Source organism: Rhinolophus ferrumequinum (genome assembly GCF_004115265.2).
Source record: "Rhinolophus ferrumequinum isolate MPI-CBG mRhiFer1 chromosome 3 unlocalized genomic scaffold, mRhiFer1_v1.p scaffold_36_arrow_ctg1_4, whole genome shotgun sequence".
Lineage (NCBI taxonomy): Eukaryota > Metazoa > Chordata > Mammalia > Chiroptera > Rhinolophidae > Rhinolophus > Rhinolophus ferrumequinum.
Genome location: NW_022680354.1, coordinates 1,820,781 through 1,838,556, shown reverse-complemented (window position 1 = coordinate 1,838,556; position 17,776 = coordinate 1,820,781). Strand labels below are relative to the sequence as shown.

At 51.9% G+C, this 17,776-nt stretch overlaps 1 protein-coding gene across 2 annotated transcripts in view; it reads right to left on the bottom strand.

The window, feature by feature from the left end:
* Positions 1–8,519, bottom strand: part of SMOC2 (SPARC related modular calcium binding 2) — a 165,691-nt gene extending 157,172 nt beyond the window's left edge. The window contains exon 1 of one of the 2 annotated variants that reach the window (XM_033100475.1): positions 8,243–8,519. In XM_033100475.1, coding sequence (XP_032956366.1) covers positions 8,243–8,326 — 84 coding nt within the window. In that variant the 5' untranslated portion in view covers positions 8,327–8,519. The remainder of the gene's footprint in view (positions 1–8,242) is intronic. The other variant, XM_033100476.1, reaches the window with a different exon arrangement.
* Positions 8,520–17,776: the final 9,257 nt, after the last annotated feature.

Sequence of the window (17,776 nt, the reverse complement as noted above, 5' to 3'; positions counted from 1 at the left end):
CCTTTGGCGTGGGCAGGAGGCAGGGCCCTCCCCTCGCTCTCCTCCTTCTCCCCCTTTTCCCCTCCCCCTGCTTACAGACAAGCACATCTAAGGAAAGCAACAGCGATAGCATGTTGACCGAGGCTCGTGCGTGTGGGATGCCCGGGAGGAAACAGGAGGACTTGTGCTGAGAGTGGGGTCCCGGCCAGGACTCAACAGGTACACCCTGTGTCTGCTTTTGACCCATCCGTTCCACTGCAAAGCACGTAACGGTCCCTCGTGAATCAGACATATTAAAACACTCCACTGTGAGACGACAGTGCGGTGGGACAGTGAGACACAGCACCGCGCTGCCTTCCAGTTGCTGGCACTTCGCAGAAGGCAGCAGCCAGTGCTGTCCATACCCGGAACGCACCCTGTCTGGACCCCGAAGCCCCCAAACTGGCTACAAACTTCCAAACACCATCATTTGACAGTCTTGACCTTGCCACCACAATATGGCAGGACACGACCTTCTTTTTTTCAAAGATCATTATTTTAAAATTACTCTTAAGCATACTGTTTGTTTTTTTTAAATTCTTCATTGCACAGACCCAAGGCTTATGTGGAATGAAGGAATATACAACTGAAAAGAGACAATGCACTAAATTCTGCTCTAATACCTTTATTCAAATCTCTTGAATTGTTTTTAAAATTATTAATATGAGTATATATGGAATTTATGTCTTATTTTGTAACTTCTGTTTCGTATTTTAAAGTGATTCGTTCTTATCAATGGGGCAGCTGTATCTTTTGAAGTCTTTTTCATTTCAATTTGATTTCAAGTATAAGGAAGGGTATAAGAGTGACTTCTGAAACTGAGGAAAGTTACAGAGTGGTTCTGTGACATTTCTTTTGATCTGTATATTTTCCCTCAATTTTCTAAAACAATTATGGTAGCCTAAGAAAAGTGCAAGTGTGTGAATGCAATTCACATATATGGAGAGAGTAATCTGTGCGTCAGTTAATGTTTGTACTCAGAAAACCGGAACAAGCTACAGTGAAGAAAAGGCAAGTCCTTGTTCACTTCTGAAGATGGGCTAAAAATGTGATTACATGTGAACAAAGAGAGGGAGGAAAAGGGAAATTAGAGGGAAGAGACTGAGCACTGGGGTTAGATTTTGAGCTGTCATTAGAGCAACACCACCAAACCCAATCGGAGTTCTAATGGAACTGGAAGAGTTGGGGAGCGTGTCTGCCCAATGCAGAGGCCTGGTTAAAGGAATCACACATCTTGCCATCCTAGAACTGAAATGTACCCTGAAAAATTAATCAGCCTACCCACTCACTAATGCACCTTCCATTACTGCCCAGACGGCTAGAAAGTCCTTTCTCCGTCAACACCAACATGTAGCTCCCTCATAGGAAGAGGTCGCTGCTTATGGGACAGCTCGTGTGGCCTCAGCCACACAAGAAGAGCCAGCATGAGTCTCGTCCTGGCCCCACGGGTGGCAGGTGCCTCCTCTCCTGCTGCTCCTGAAAGACGTGGGGTGGGGGACACTCCCAGTCACCAAGAGGGTCCCCAAGTTCATCTCCATGGGGTCTTCATGGGAGAAGAATCCACAGGAGTCTGCCCATTGCGATGTTTCACACGTCACAAAGGGCCCTCCACGCAATTTTCTGGGCACGAAGCTCTCCCCATGAAGTAACGTCTTGGCCTGGTCTGGAATACGCCCACCTTCTGTTTCGCTCTGCTGGGGCTGGGCTGGGATGGACCTGCCCAGGGCCGGCAAATCGATGGGAAGTCCCAGCAAGGATATCCGCTGTCTACAACTCCGCTCATCTGTGCTGGGGTCGGGGAGACTTCATGACCGGACAGAGCAGAAATAAACAAAAACACCCCAATTTGGACAAGGTCACCACTATTACTGTGGCATTTTGGCGAAAAAACTGATGAACTTGTTCTTTAAGAACCCGCCACCTTGAGAAGGTCCAGAATGATGGCCTCACAGACTGTGGCCACTCCACTCAAGCGTTTGAGCGGTGATCACACAGACCACAGACCACTGTTTACCTAACACCCTCCACGCTATGGTAACTGCGTTATCACTGACGACTGCCAGCAACCTCAAATGCTAACAGTTGGCTTACCCCTAAATAGAATAATCTCGCCATAGGCACGGGGCTTGCTCATGGAGGGGTCAGTAACACGATGCTGGAGATACAGTGACAGCAGTGGGCCCACCCACCACAGCAAGAGGCCACCAGGACAGGGGTCGGCAGACGGCAGAGGGGGGACAGACGGACGCTTTGACAGCAAAGGCTACGGGGAACAGAAACTACGCAAACCCCTTCCGGAATTACAGCAAATCCCTTTCCTAACGTGGAAAGGGCAGCACCCACGGTCAGTGTGTGGTGGGAAGAGAAGCCGAGGACATGTGCGTAACGGGAATGGCGGAAGCATAAAAAAGGAAGAGAACAGATGACCAGGGAAAAGACACAAAAGGAAAAAGAAGGAAGGTGTATATCCGAGGAAGAGCGTTCACTTACTCTACTGACGTTTCTCCTTCGTTTAAATGCCAACTTCATTGGTTACACGCCACATTATGCCCCATAATAAAAACCTGAATGTATTTGGTTTCGGTAGTCATTCGGAGACTGCCTCCATGTTGAAAATTCTAATTACATTGGGCCAGATATTACAGTATACAGTTTCCATTATAATTTCTCTTTTTAATCCTGACAATATAAATGTGAGTTGACATTTTCCTTGGTTCTTTTCATCAGTGCTTTATTGCCAACCTTTGTTCTTTGATTTTCAGCCTGGAACTACAAAACCACATAATAATGTCTGTTTTTCTGTTTTTCTTTTTCACTTTTAAAATAATTTCTTCTTAGCCCCTATGAAATTAGAAATTCATTTTCTGAAATCTTTCCTCTTGTGGGCTTCAGTAAAATATTCAATAGATTGTTATTCAAACTCTGAAGACGTACAAACATTAATAGTGACATCTTGTCCCATTACCCACAGCTTCAATGGGGGACACAAAAGTGACAATTCTAGTTTTCTATAAATTAACTCAGGTGTTTTTTTTTTTTCTTAGTGTTTTCTCTCTAATTCCAAGATCCTACTGAGAATTCATCATTCTAAGTCAGCCTCGTATGTGTGGAATAGGGTATCTTTTAATTCAAAAATATGTAACGGTTGTCCTTGCCTAAAGGGTAACACCGGCAATCTTAATAGCAGCCCCATTCTAAACCCCCGGCTTATTGTGAAGGCTGATTTTTATATAGAATTACTTAGAAATCCATCATCTTCTGAACCGTGCAACCTATGACACATCCGTGCCCATTTTCTGCAGAAGCCTGTGAGCGCCTGAAGTGGCTCAGAGTTTTACTCACGGTCTTGACTTCAAATCAAAATGAATGTGAGTCCTCCAGATGTTTGGGTTTTCAGTCGCCACGTAAATGGGTTTCTAGGTTGGAAAATCTTGATTGTGTTTGGTGTCCTCCCCGTCACCCCCTCAGTGGCCCATGTCGTGCTGATGAATGAAAGGCTGCCTTCCAGGACGTCCACCAGTGGGAGAGGAGAACCCATAATTACTCCTCAGACACCCGACATGGAGTGAGAACAGCAGCCACACAGGACGGAACACACTCGCCCCGGACAGGGAAGAGCCCTTTGATGTGTGTGTTTCGGCAGAATCAGCATGAGCTCTTCTCGTGGACATGCCAACAGGGGAACATTCTAAACTGTGTATCTGAGCAAACACTGCTTTCCCATCTCCTCCCCTCTCTTTGAAAGCAAATGAATACATACAGGGCGGAGAAACAGCTGTTTCTATGCTGTGGTTCCATGGTGCCCAGACCAGCAAGTCCTACGACCCTGTCCCTCCTGCCCCCCACCCCACGAGGTCAGACCCTTGTGGGAAAGCCGCTGACAGTCAAGCAGTCCTGGGCAAAGGTGGTGCAGAATTATAACGTCCCTAAAAGTGACACAAAAACCTGTGCTGGGACCCCCCAGCCCACCTCACCCCAAAGGAAGAAAAAGTTCAGGTTGAGCTTGGAAGCATCTTGATCAGCTTTGTGTGCAGGGCTCTTACAGGGTCTTGGGGATCTCCCCATTTCCTCTCCTCTTAAACGTGGACACAAGAACCGTTTCTGGTTAGGCTGTTATGAGGGTTAAAGGTTGTTGTGAAGCAAACACGGAGTGCCCTTAGCCAAGCCCACACAGCACAGCCAGGGCTCACTGGGGCAACCCAGGCATGAGCCCAGGACAGCACCGTCCCCGGCCAGGAGGAAAGGCACGAGAAGGGGGGTGGCTTCACTCCGTGTTTAAGGATGAGCGCAGAGCCATTTAGTCAGCTCCGAAGGAGGCATGGCTCCATCTCAAAGACTTCTGGGAAAGGGGCATGGTTTCACCCCATTCCTCACGGCCCCTAAAGAAAGCACTCAGGTGTAGGTTTATTGACTGTCAGTCAAATCCATATGACGGCATCTCTGACAGAGTGGAAGAGTCGTGATCTGTCTGCCCCAGTGATGTATACTGAAATTATTCCCCAGGCTCAGCCATTCTCGGAAATCAAAATTAAGAAGTCAACCATTCTCACAAAGAATGCAGATGGGCTGGCCTTAGAATGCACCCACTTCCTCCAGGAAGAAGTACCACCGCAGGTCCAAACTGGAGTGGGTTACACACGCTTCACACTCAGCAAAACCCCCTGCTAACACTGAGGTCTGATCCACTGAGGCCAGGTTGTGCAAAGCCGTCAGAGTCATAGGAGAAAACACAAGGGTCTGATGGTGCCATTTCTGAAGAATGACTGTGGTGAAAATTAGAAAAAATGATTGTCAAGCAAAGTAGATTTTCTTAGTCTCAAACACAAAGTCATGGGGTGATCAAATCCAGTGACACCTTCTGGCAACGCTGTGCCCCAAGGACAGGTATGACAAACGTCTAAGCCCTAAAGAGACAGTGACGCTGCCTGTTTCTTGGTGAGAAGAACTGCAGGGAACAAAGGAGGCAGAGAATCACATCTTTCTCAATTGGCACATCCGCTCTACACCGCTTAGCTCGGCTAGGCTCATCCACACACCAAGAGCGAAGCGGTGTGCTCTCAGCATCGTGACAGGTGGCAAGACCACGGAGCCAATACCACATGCTCCTGATGACACAGCAGCAGGCAGGTTGACACTCCCGGGATTTAAGACCATCTCACATGTACCAGTCCGTGGGAGCCTCAGAGATGAGGCTGATCGGAGAACTGACGTGTACCGGGCATATTGAGACTTATCTTTAATCCTCACATGTGCTAAACAGATATTGTTACTTTCTGCCCACTCACTATAGAAGACACCCAGCCATCACTCCAGCCTCTCACCCACTCACGTTGCCTCTCTGGTTTATTCAAGAGCACATGTGAATCCTGCAGAGAGAAAGCCATTCCTGTCAACACCAGGGTTCCCAAATACTCCAAAGTGATCTGAAGATACATGAGTAGCACAGAAAGACCCAGCACCTCTCAGGTTTCCTTGAGGCCCTTCAGAAAACCTCCTCATGTCCTAGAGTGGGGGCAGGGTGGGAAGCAGCCTGCCAAAATATTTTATGGCTTTAAACTTTTCTTCTGGATGCAAAAGCAACACAGCATTTTATTTGCAAATGTGATTTTCAGGCCAAAAGTTTTCTGGAGCAGTGCAGTGCAAGACATACTGGAGCATCACACTTCCAGTCCCTTCCCCCCACAGAAGTCCCACGTGTGGCTGGCAGCCCGGAGACCCTGAGAGTCAGCTCGGGGAAGGCACAGGACCCGAGGTTTGAAGCCAAACGGTTAAATTAGAAGACGGGAGGGGAGAGAAGAAAAGATCTACAGAGATTTAAATTGTTCCAATAACTAACCACACGGATTCTGCTTTTCCTCAGAGGGACCACCCGGCTGAGGCTCCCCCAAGGACAGCGAGCAGATGACAGTCTGCTTTTTGCACTTCCAGAAAATCTGTGGCAGCTGTGGAAGGAAACACGAGGGTCTCATTCTGAGAATTGGTCTGTCCCTAGATCGCCTTTATTGCACTGTAGGGGCAAGTGTGTGCATGTGTGTGTGCTATGTGCGTGCGTGCCTGAGTGTGCGTGTGTGCGTGCACCTCTGAGTGTGTGTGTGTGCATGTGTGCCTGAGTGTGTATGTGTGCATGTGTGCCTGAGTGTGCATGTTTGCGTGCACCTCTGAGTGTGTGTGTGCATGCGTGCCTGAGTGTGTGTGTGTGCACACGTGCGCCTCTGAGTGTGTGTGTCCATGCACACGTGCACCTCTGAGTCTGTGTGTGTGTGCATGCGTGCCTGAGTGTGTGTGTGTGCACACGTGCGCCTCTGAGTGTGTGTCCATGCACACGTGCACCTCTGAGTGTGTGTGTGCATGTGTGCCTGAGTGTGTGTGTGTGCGTGCCTGAGTGTGCATGTGTGCGTGCACCTCTGAGTGTGTGTGTGCATGCGTGCTTGAGTGTGTGTGTGTGCACACATGCGCCTCTGAGTGTGTGTGTCCATGCACATGTGCACCTCTGAGTCTGTGTGTGTGTGCATGCATGCCTGAGTGTGTGTGTGTGCACACGTGCGCCTCTGAGTGTGTGTGTCCATGCACATGTGCACCTCTGAGTCTGTGTGTGTGCATGCATGCCTGAGTGTGTGTGTGTGCACACGTGCGCCTCTGAGTGTGTGTGTCCATGCACACGTGCACCTCTGAGTGTGTGTGTGTGCATGTGTGCCTGAGTGTGTGTGTGTGTGTGTGCGTGCCTGAGTGTGCATGTGTGCGTGCACATGTGCACCTCTGAGTGTGTGTGCATGTGTGCACACGTGTGACTCCGAGTGTCTGTATGTGTGTGCATGTCTGCGCACATGCGCCTCTGAGTATGTGTGTGTGAGCGTGTGTGTGCACCACTGAGTGTGTGTGTGGGTGCACACGTGCACCTCTGAGTGTGTGTATGTGTGCATGTGTGTGTGCGTGTGCACGTGTGCCTCTGAGTGTGTGTACGTGTGCCTGTGCACACCTGTGTGTGTATGTAGAGATGGGTACACATACAAACACACACCGTAAATGTCGGATGGGCCCCTCTGGGGAGATAACAGTTGTGCGGGAAAGCTGCGCCTGCGAAAGTTAGCAGTTTCTAATCTGCAAGCCATTGCAGACACAAGGCAGGGACCCAGGACGGCTCCAGAAGAATTTTAAGTATGAACCATGAACTCACCAACTCCTTCCCCCTCTTACTGCTTTAAAAAAAAAAAAAGGAAGAAAGAAAAGACTCAAAGGAGTGCTTCAAATTTGCTGAAAAGCAGAACCGGACCACAGCTCATTTCAACCGTCTATTTTCGATACAATAAACGCCTTCAGGACAAGTCCCTGGCCACTTAAAAGCGTCTCTCCACCAGAGGTGTTCGCTCTACCTTCGTGTTTTCTCAAGCACTTGTTCAAAAACACATTTAAGTGGAATGTTTTCGTTTCTGCAGATTGCATTAATTATGGGTTTGCAAACACTGCAAGCCCACGAGGTCTGCCCGAGCTGGGGGACTGCAGACGCGGCCTGGGCCAGCGGCCGGTGGCTTGGCGCAGCCCCTGGACATAGCTCCGTGCTTGGCACCGTGCGCCTCGCCGGCCAAGGCCGTCCTCTAGAAGTCGCAGCTAGAAAAACACACAGCGGTCAACCGCAGTGACCCACGCGCTGGGGCGCGCGCCGGCCTGCGCGCAGCACGGGCCCTGGGAGAGGACCCGGAGGGCAAAGCGGCCACAGGACTAGGAGGCGCCTCCGCCCTCCCATTTCTGCCCGCTTACAGGAGTGACAAATGATCCTTATTTGTAATGTCATCTGCTTTCCCTAACTCTGCTTAGGGAGGGTCTCGGGGGAAGTCAGGCGAAACTTGTGGGCCCTGAGCCGGTCCCACAACTTGCAGCCCCTTCGCCCAGCGAGCGCACGCTTGGAGAGCCGGCGGGTCAGCGGTCAGTGGGTACCAAGTCCCTGGTGGGTCCGCCTCGGACGGTCCGCAGAGAGGTGCAGGCGTTCGCAGACCTTGTCTCCGCGCGGGGACTGCCCACCCGCGAGGAGGGCAGCGCACCCCAACTCCCGCCCACCCGCAGCGGTAGGATCCCAGGAGCCCGCCGCAGCCAGAGGCCGTCCAGCCTGGCTGGCACACCACGTACCCGCCCGGGTCCCACCTGCCCAGGCCTTGCCAGGGAGGAGGCGCCACCTCCTCGAGGATCACCTGCTCTCCGCACCTGGCGCAGGGACCGGATCGGGACTCACCGTGAGCGCCGAGAACTTCTGCGCGGGCGCCGGCGGGAGCAGCCCCGCAAGCAGCGGCAGCCAGCAGAGCTGGGGCAGCAGCATGGTGCCGGCGGGGCGCGCGGCAACACGGAGCAGCGGCCGGGAGCCGGGCGGAGGGGCTACCCGCGGTCCTCTCCCCACGACCCCAGGCGGCCGGACTCGACCAGCTGCCCTCCCTGCACGGAGCGCTCCTCCGCGTCCCTCGCGGCTTGCCTGGCTGCTGTCAAGTAGTAACTGCAGAGCGTCCCGGAGCCGCCTCCCTCTTCACTCCTCCCTCCCTGCCCGCTCCTCCCGAGCCCCACCTCCCGCGCCCGCCGCCGCGCCCGCTCAGCTCGGATGCCTGCTTGGGCCCAAGGGCCGCCCCGGGCGTGGGTCTGCTGGAGCGAAGGCTCCACGGGGGCCGCCAGGCCCTGCTGTGACTTGCTGGTGCTTGTGCGTGGCTCCTTCCCGGCGACGGCGCACACGCGCGCGTACACAAGCGTAGGCACACACGAGAACACTCGTGCACACACGCGTGCGCACAAACACTGGCGCGCCCTGGGAGAGCTTGGCAAAACCACAGATGCTCTGCACCCTTCTGTCCCAAAGCACCAGCCAGGGCCACCCAGCAGCGTTAACGTGTCACCGAGGTCAGTCCCCAGCACCCCCTCCTGACTCTAATGCCACTTCTTTCAGCCTGGAATGTCGCCTCTCCAACTTGCTGATTGATTAGTTGGTCTCCAACAGGGACAACGCTCAACACATCATGGACCAGAAAATACACGGAGGGTTGTTTGGGGCATCTTTGCGCAGGTTAATCCACTCGGGCATGTGTTTTGAACCCACAGATCCAGGGTCTGACACGCATGCAGGGGTGGCCCCTGCAAGTGTGGCAGGAATGTGCCTGCTGTTGAGCGGTTCTGGCAGAGCCTTTGGGGTGTTTACGCAGCGCCCACAAAGTTGTGGGGGCTGCACTCCTCCGTGGAGACTGCTTGGAAACCAGGAGAATTTTGCACACCCAGACTCTGGATAGTATCCATTGCAGACAACATTGCTGAAATAGTTTAGCCTTGGCTTACAACTTCACAGGAAAAAGCCCTAATTCTGGCTCACATGGAAAACCAAGAGTGAAGATTTTCAAGAACAATGGATCGATTGACTTGTCCGGGGCACTGGTAAAAAAGGACAAAACAGAAAATCCAAATCTGGTTTTTAATCTGGTGTTTAATCCGGAGCTTAGCTGTGAGTGGGGGTGGGGGCTGTAGCAGCAAACTCTGGGATGGCTGCTGAGCCAAGGCAGTGCTACTCCACCACTGGGTCCCAGGCTGCAGAGGGAGCAGGCTTCCCATTTTCATCAGGAAAGTCATGGACTTGGGTCCGGGGAAGATGGGGAAGAAATGCATCATCCTGAAAGCAGGCTACTCTAAGAATTCGCCTTCAAATTCCAGGGCCCAGAGAATCTATTAAGTACTTTAAACACATTCCTTCTGGCTTGAGGGCTCAGGAGGAAATTATAATAAAACTCTGGGGACTGCTCTAGGTTCCCGAGAAACAGGTGAGCAAAGCAGCTGTGAATGATTAAGGAAATAAGGAATGCTATTAGGGAACGTTAATAAAAATTAAGGTAAAAATACAAAAGTAAATACTGCATACAGCCCATTCTAAGATCGTCCAAAGAGGAAAATTTGTATCCCACACTGACATAAATCCTTTAAAGAGCATTTGCTACTAACAATTCTGTTTTTGCTCTCTCCTTCGGGGAGGGGACTGCAAGCCGCCAGCTGAATGACTTGTCTGACTGCACATCTCTCTGGAACTTGGAAGAGTGAAAGCATGTTCCATCAGCTTCAGGGACAGAGAAGGAGAAGAATGATCGCTCCCATCGGACAGGTGAGGAGGGAAAGCACCAAAGTGCTCGCTTTGCCAGGTCTCCTGAGCAGCAGAACTGGGACCAGAGCCCAGAAGCCCAAAGGTGCAGTGCCTGCCCTTCCCCTGCATTTCCTGCAAAGGTCTGGAGAACGAACAGGAGCCAGAAGAAGACTCGGGAGCCCTCCAGGCCTTTTATTCAAGAATCTCAACCAGCTTTTGCATCAACTGCAGGACCTACTGGGGACTCCCCAGAGACCACTGCAGTGTTTGCCCAGGACACCGACATGAGTTCGGTGGGTCCTTCAAAGACCCCTGGACAACACAGGCCCAGTCCTGGGTTCTATAGATACTACAAGTGGACTTCAGAGACATAATCAGTTTCCATTTTCATGAAGAACATCAATACTTATTAAAAACACCCAGACATCGTCATGTCTGTCTGTTATTCTTAAGCTGTCAAACTTTCTTGTCTGTCAAACTTTCCAAGAAACTTATTGCTGGCTTGAATGCCACGTGAGTGCCGCCTCGTTAGAAAGGATATACAAGTAAATTCACTTAGTTCAACAATAAGACAGGGAATAATCAGCTTATATTTTCCAAAAGGTTCCTCTAGGACAGAGAAGCCCACAGAAGAAGTTCCCTGGAAATGTGTAGGTTTTTTACTTAGTAAGTGATAAGAGCCCATTCTAAATCATGGCTTATGGATCCAGAATTTGAGTTTCTGGCACTGATGACAGTTGCAATACAGACGAATCACCCTGTGCTGTAGCCACCCTCGTGTTTCCAAATGACTTTCCTGCTTTCGGCCGTTACAAAAAGGCTTTCATCCGGCTGACTGGCTTACTTTTTCATTTATTCCTCTATGCTAAAACTGCAAAAGGATTTTATTCTTGTGTGGGCGTGATATCAGTTAGTTATTATGTCTGGCTAATTCATGTTTGGCTAGAAATCTTTTCGTCAGCTCACTTTCCCAGCTCAGGGTGCTAAGTATAAGACCGTTAACCACATGCCTCTGCTGATTCAGTGTCTGTGACATGAAACTCAGAGGCATCGTCCTGAGTGTCGGCCGAGTGGGACTGAAGGCGCCCTGATGGAGGCGTCCACCCTGGGCCGCTGTCACTAGTCACTTCCGGCGTTACTATCTTCTGCTTTCTACCTAACCCTGGCAAGAAGAATCTTGGCAGTTCCCTCGGTTTTCCTTAGGTCACTTCTGGGTAACTGTCCTCTCATCTGGTGGTCAGGCTCCTCTCCACTCATGGAACTGCTCCAGACTTTACCTCTGAACAAGAGAATTGTCTCTTTCTGGTAGTTCTGGGGGCTTCTGGCCCCTTCTTCAGCTCTGCCATTGTGTCCTCCCTTTCCTTCTTCCGTCTGGTCGATGGATGAAGGATGTGTGACCCTCACAGCAGTCCTGGGCTTTTAGCACAAGCCCCAAGTCCGGAAACCTGCATGCCACTGAAGGTTGAAGACAGACAGGGGTCTGACAATCAGACAGCACTGGAGAGCTGGCCGCCTCGGGACAGCAGGACGAGGTGGGCGCAAGTGTGGGGTCCGAGTGGACTGGGTGGGCGTGTGCATTTGAATCCTCAGCCTCCGTCAGACGGCCCCTCTCTGTTTTCATGCATAAGTAACAAGTCATTTGAATTGTTTGAAATTTGTCCTTTGGACAAGTGTCTGCTTCCTCCTCAAGATGCTATACAAGTTTTATGCCAACACCTTTCTGGCCCTTGATGGAAATGTTTAATAACTGAAATGTGTGTAAAAATGTGGTGTTTTACACACATTCCCTGACTACATCTCTGTGTTACAGAGGACAACAGTGAGGCCGAGACAGTGCAGGACAGCTAAGGAGTGGTGGGAGCGGGACCCTGCCTCAGTTTCCCCCAGGATGCAGGACCTGCCTCCACAATGGTCAGCAGCTGGGAGAGCTCCAGCCCAGACACCATCACTGACTCACAGTTTTGCATCTTGTTGGAGATTCACCACCAAACAAGGAAAAAAATACATAAATAAACTGGTTTTTGACGTACTGGTAATGCTTCAACCTCACAACACAACAGTGTCTTCCAAGTTAAGTTTCAGTGTTTCTACAGAAAGCTCTGTTTCCCAAAGCCAGACACAAAACTGCTGCTTCCGTGGCAGGAACATTCCCTCTACGGTGGACGGGAGACCTGTACGGTTCTGAGAGGAGCGTCTCTTGCCAACGGACCCTTGGTCTCATGAACCCCTCTCACATGAGGTCACAACCTGCTGTACAGCCAGGAGGCTCAGCACAGGTTTACGGAAACCTGAGACATAACATCCAGAAGCTAGTTTCGCCTTTCCATTCATGAAGCTATGTTTACTAGTACATGAAGCTTATAGAATATATCAGTTGCTGAGCTAAAAATAACAGTAGTTTTACAAGCCCATCATTACCAAGACCAGTGGCGACAGGAGGCGTGTGCATGGCGAGACCCAGAGCTAAGGAAACGTGCAGCAGCCAAGTCTTCCTAAGTTGGCCGAACTGAATGGCTTTGGGTTCTCCATACTTCTTAACCACAATCTCGGAGTCCCTTCCTCTTTTTCATATGAGACCTGCCTTTAGGAGGAAAACAGTTTAAAGTGACAACAGAAATACAGCTTTCCAGGAATACAGAGGCATGTGTACCCCAGATACGAGCTGTCCCAACAGAATGCAGAGTAAGAAGGTACCCCAACAGAGAAGGCTTTCGATCACCCTCAGCAACCCCTCCCGCACCGGCCCAGCACACAGCCCGATGGCGGTCCAGAACGCTCGTCCAGAACCCCCATCTGCCTGTGCTCATCTGAAAACGCGTCCTTGGCTGACTTAGCACCCACTCCGTGACCATGGACACAGTGCAGGCAATACTGGCCCCTTGACCTTACACCACCTTACACCACCTTTCCCACCTTACACCACCTTACACCACCTTTCCCACCTTACGCCACCTTACACCACCTTACACCACCTTACACCACCTTACACCACCTTTCCCACCTTATGCCACCTTACACCACCTTACACCACCTTTCCCACCTTTCCCACCTTACACCACCTTACACCACCTTACACCACCTTACACCACCTTACACCACCTTTCCCACCTTACGCCACCTTACACCACCTTACACCACCTTACACCACCTTACACCACCTTTCCCACCTTATGCCACCTTACACCACCTTACACCACCTTTCCCACCTTTCCCACCTTACACCACCTTACACCACCTTACGCCACCTTACACCACCTTACACCACCTTTCCCACCTTACACCACCTTTCCCACCTTTCCCACCTTACACCACCTTTCCCACCTTTCCCACCTTACACCACCTACGCCACCTGCAGGAACAGCCCATTGTTGCCACAGAATTTCGGCCACATCGTCTACCTGGCTTTGCTCTGTCTGCACCACCAGGAGCCCTCTCTGACTTCATGGGGAGGCCACAGTCTGCTGGTCTGGCTCTGGTCTGGCTCTGAGTTTTGCCTCAAACCTCTGTCTCTGGGAAAGTGTGCCGCAAAGTAGAGACCTGCTTTCCTGATGTAGGACATTTAATTCACAGCTCTCTGTCTGGATGCTTGCCTACAGAAACCAGGTGTTTCCTTTAATACCTGTGAAGTGACTAAAGCACGGGGAGCAGAGATGCATGGATTTCTTGGTGGCACTCAGCTGTGTCTCCTCAGCCTCGCAAAGGGGATCACTGCATTCCAGGAAGGTGCCCGAATGTGCTCCAGGCACACAGCGGCAGACGGGCAGGGGACAACTGTGTGCAGCTGGGTGCCTGGGACTTCTGTCTCTGGGACAGAAGTGCACGTGCGCACTGGGCCTGGCATGCAGGCAGGCAGGGCACGAAGAGCACCTGCCCTGCTTCCTGGCGTCCCTGTGCTCGGTGTGTCCCTCGCTTGTTCAAGCCCTTGAACCTCTCTCCTCCATGTCCTAAGCAATTATTCATCCTTCTAGATGCTTCAGCACCATCATGTGCTTTTCCGAACAGTAAAACCAGTGTTAATGGTCACCTCACGTGTGGCATATTGACGTGGCGAGGTGTCATCCAGCCGTCACACAGGATGTACAGATAGCTAGGTAAGGGGCACTGATTTAAAAAGTCAAAAATAAGTCCATCAAGACATCCTGATTTACTAGGAGAGAAGGGAATTCAGGCTGTGGATTGCGCCTGCTACCTACAGAGGCAGCTTCAGCCAAGGCGCCAGCACAACTCCTACAATCAGACAACACAACTACGTTTGCAATTTATTAAAAACCCTCTTAGGTTTGGTTAAGGGGCAGTTCGTAAGTCTCAGAGCTTCTGACGGGGGCAATTTGGAATGACGGTCACATGAACGTGTGCGTGAAATTATTTAGTCAAAAGAGAACGTTCTGGTTTTTGTTCATTGTTTCGTATTGGGGATTGTGATCATCAGAGGCAATTTTCAGCCCTTTACTTATTTTTACAACTTTTTTGTCATTTTAACTTGTGTCAGGTTAGTTTGTAACTCTTTTTTTTTATTTTTTTTACATTTCTAGTTTATGTCTCACTAGCAGAATATTGGAATATGGGGAACAGCCTCAGCAGGAAGGATGCCATGATTTTATCTACCGCTGCGAAAGGAAAAGTGCTTCCCATGGAGTCATGACAACTCTCTCACGAGCAGCTTAGGGCCCGTGGCCCTCGGAGACGCTTCCTGGGGCACAAGCGTGTGTTAACATGTAAACTCGATGTGTGTGCTCTGCTGTTGGAACACTGACAAGAGCTACTCATGGGCCTGTGTTATATTTCGGTTTATCATTTTTGTTCAAAGTACGAGAAGTACACACCCACTAGAGAAGGAAGGAAGGAAGAAGGGAGGGGGGGGGAAAGGAGGGCAAAAAGGAGGGAAGAAAGAAATAAAGAAAGAAGCACCCAGAGTTCTCTGGTTAAAGACCGTTAGGAGTAAGCTTCCGTCCCTCTGCTCTGCAGAAACACCTCCCGAGCCCAGGAGCAGAGTGTTCAAAGCCATTCATCTCTGAGGACAAACAGAGCAGAAGTGGTGACAAGCAAGTGGACAAGCAAGGTGACAAGCAAGAGCTGACAGCAGAGGCACAAGGGGAAACAGAGGGAAGATACACGATGGAAACGACATATGGAACCGACCGAAGGCTGAGAAAGCAAGTGGCATGGAAACCTATGCAAGCAGGGACAAAGCCACCCGTCCCTGACCCAGGGGAGCAGAGGAGTGATACGTATTCCTCTGAGAGGCTACAGCACAGCGCGGCCCAATCGATGGCCGCCTGGGCCTGTCTCGGGCAGGCCCAGTACTGCCCGTGGGAAGCAGTGCAGGCTCACGTAATCAGTGTTGGAAAACTGCCTCTTCCCACTCGGGCTCCTGAACGAGTGCCTTCAGGCTCACAGGCTCCAGGATGGAGGCCTGGTCTGGAAGGGTCTTCCCCAGGGAGGCCGGGAAGACCCTGACTGGGGTTCCGTTGGGGGAAGGGCCGCCAGTCCCTCTCCAGTCAAAACCACGGCTCTCAGAACACAAAGCACATATGTGTCATCATCAAGCTGAGCAGACACCAGGCCCACCAGGAAAAGCCTGTCCCCTTCGCACAGGCCGAGCCCAAAACCACGGGAAGGAACAAGTGCCTGGAGGACAGTCCAGGGCGGGTGTGGGGCCGGGGGACTCAGGCTCCCGCCCTCGGTCACACAGGAACCTCCATGTCTAAGAAACAGCATGAGGCGCTTTGTTTTTTCCAAAGTAACTTCATTAGGGAAAAAAACAAACAAATCACCTCTTAGCACATGGGAAATGGAAAATGCAATGGAATGCTTGAAAGACACAGGTGAAAAGACCGCCCTGGAAAGGGCAAAACTGTGCAGACTGGGAAACCAGGAGAGAACCCCTGGGACATGGAGGCCACACGGACAGGTCCAGAAAGGCCTGTAACTGAGAGAAGACACAGCGTTTCCAGGCCACCGGCTCCCACTGCAAACGCAGCACTCCGATCTGGGACAGGTGTGGCCAGGCACCCTGGCTGACAGCCCTGGGGACAGGTGCAGGAAGAGGAGGTGGGAAGACCAACCCCAACTGCCTCTTTCCCGGCCTGGGAGGCAGGCATGTGTCTGACCGCCCCCTGGGGAATCCCTTCCTGGTCTGGAGAGGTCGGACCAGGTGACCACAGCACCAGCAGCTGGGGGCAGAACCCTGGGACTGTCACACTCTGTCAACACTCAGGCCAGTGACAGGCCATGGGTCCAGACAGGCTTTCTGAAACTAACTGCCCCCTAATGAACCACAGTTCCCGGGGTCCCGAGGTCGAGAGGTGGGTCAGGGATGAAGTCAAAAGCCTTTCTTCATCCTCTTCTGGGAGAGAAGGTGGTGAAGGGTCTGCTGGTCTCCTGTCACAGGCTCCTGGGAGGGACAGTCTAAGGACGTGCCAGCCTCCGGGAAAGCAGCTTCCGGAACCCACACCCCTCAAGATTTGGGGAAAGGAGGGAACTCTGAGAAAAGGAGCTAGAAGGACACTCCTGTGTCCTCAAGCCCCAAAGCAAGGCTGGGGAGGGGGCGGAGTCCAGGACGCTCTCCCCAGCCTCCCGAATTCTCCGTCCGTCCCCACACTGCTGTCACTCCCCCACCCAAGTCAGCCCCTCTACTGCATTCACGGGGGAAAACGCTGGTGTCCGAACTTCATTAACCGGTACACTCAAGTCTGACTTACTTGCTAAATATCTAGATATACAATTAGGTCCCTCACTGATTGGGACAAGAAGATTGTCGCCGTCAAACATACTTTTGTAAAAGGAACACACAGGTTGTCTCCTTCCTGTTCTTCCTCCAGTTGCGCCCTCACTAGACCCACTCGGGAGGTGTGGGGCGGGGACGGGGGACACACAAGGGCCAACACTGTGACCTGGACAGAGAAGGAATGGGGTGGGAGGAAAGCAAAGTGGGGACGGCTCGGGGCTGCGGGGTCCTCGAGAACTAGGATCCAGGGATGAGTCTGCTCAGAAAAACAATCAGTCCCAGGCTTTCAAGACGTGAAACAAATGTCAGACCTGAGCCAGAGAGCGCAGCCAGCTCCCCTCCCCCATTGTACTGAACCCCCTCCCATGAACCTGAGAGGAGGAGAAGGCCCCACTGCACGGTTAACACAGCAGGCGTTTCCAACTTTGCTGGGAGTCCTCCCGGGGCACCCAGTTTTAGGCACTTTAGGTTCTATTCCCACACAGCGGCCACAATGGTGCCACTAAGCTTCCTTCCACCTGTTGACAAGGCCCGTCTCTCTCCAGGTATTGACAACGTTTTCCTGATCTTCTCATGCTTCCGCCTGCCGCCTCCTCGGAGGCCCAAATCCAAGGCCCAGGCAGCAGCAGCAGGCACTAGCAGCTCCCCCCCCCAGCCTCCAGCTCCGCCTGGCTCCCGCCCCTCCCCACAGGCTGGCGGCCTCCAACTTGCAGCCAGCTCCCCAGGAGGAGGGAGGCAAGGAGAGCGAGCAGAAGAGCTCACCCAGGACAGAGCACAGTCTCTGGCAGCCTAATGCCAGACAGGAAAGGGCGAGTCCACGAGTCCATGAGGCCAGCCCACACCGAGGGGTGGGGCTGCGAGGGTAACAGGGGCCAGGGACCACTGGGGTAACCCTGGAGGCTGCCGAGCGCAGGGGAACCCTCAGAAACACTTGCGGA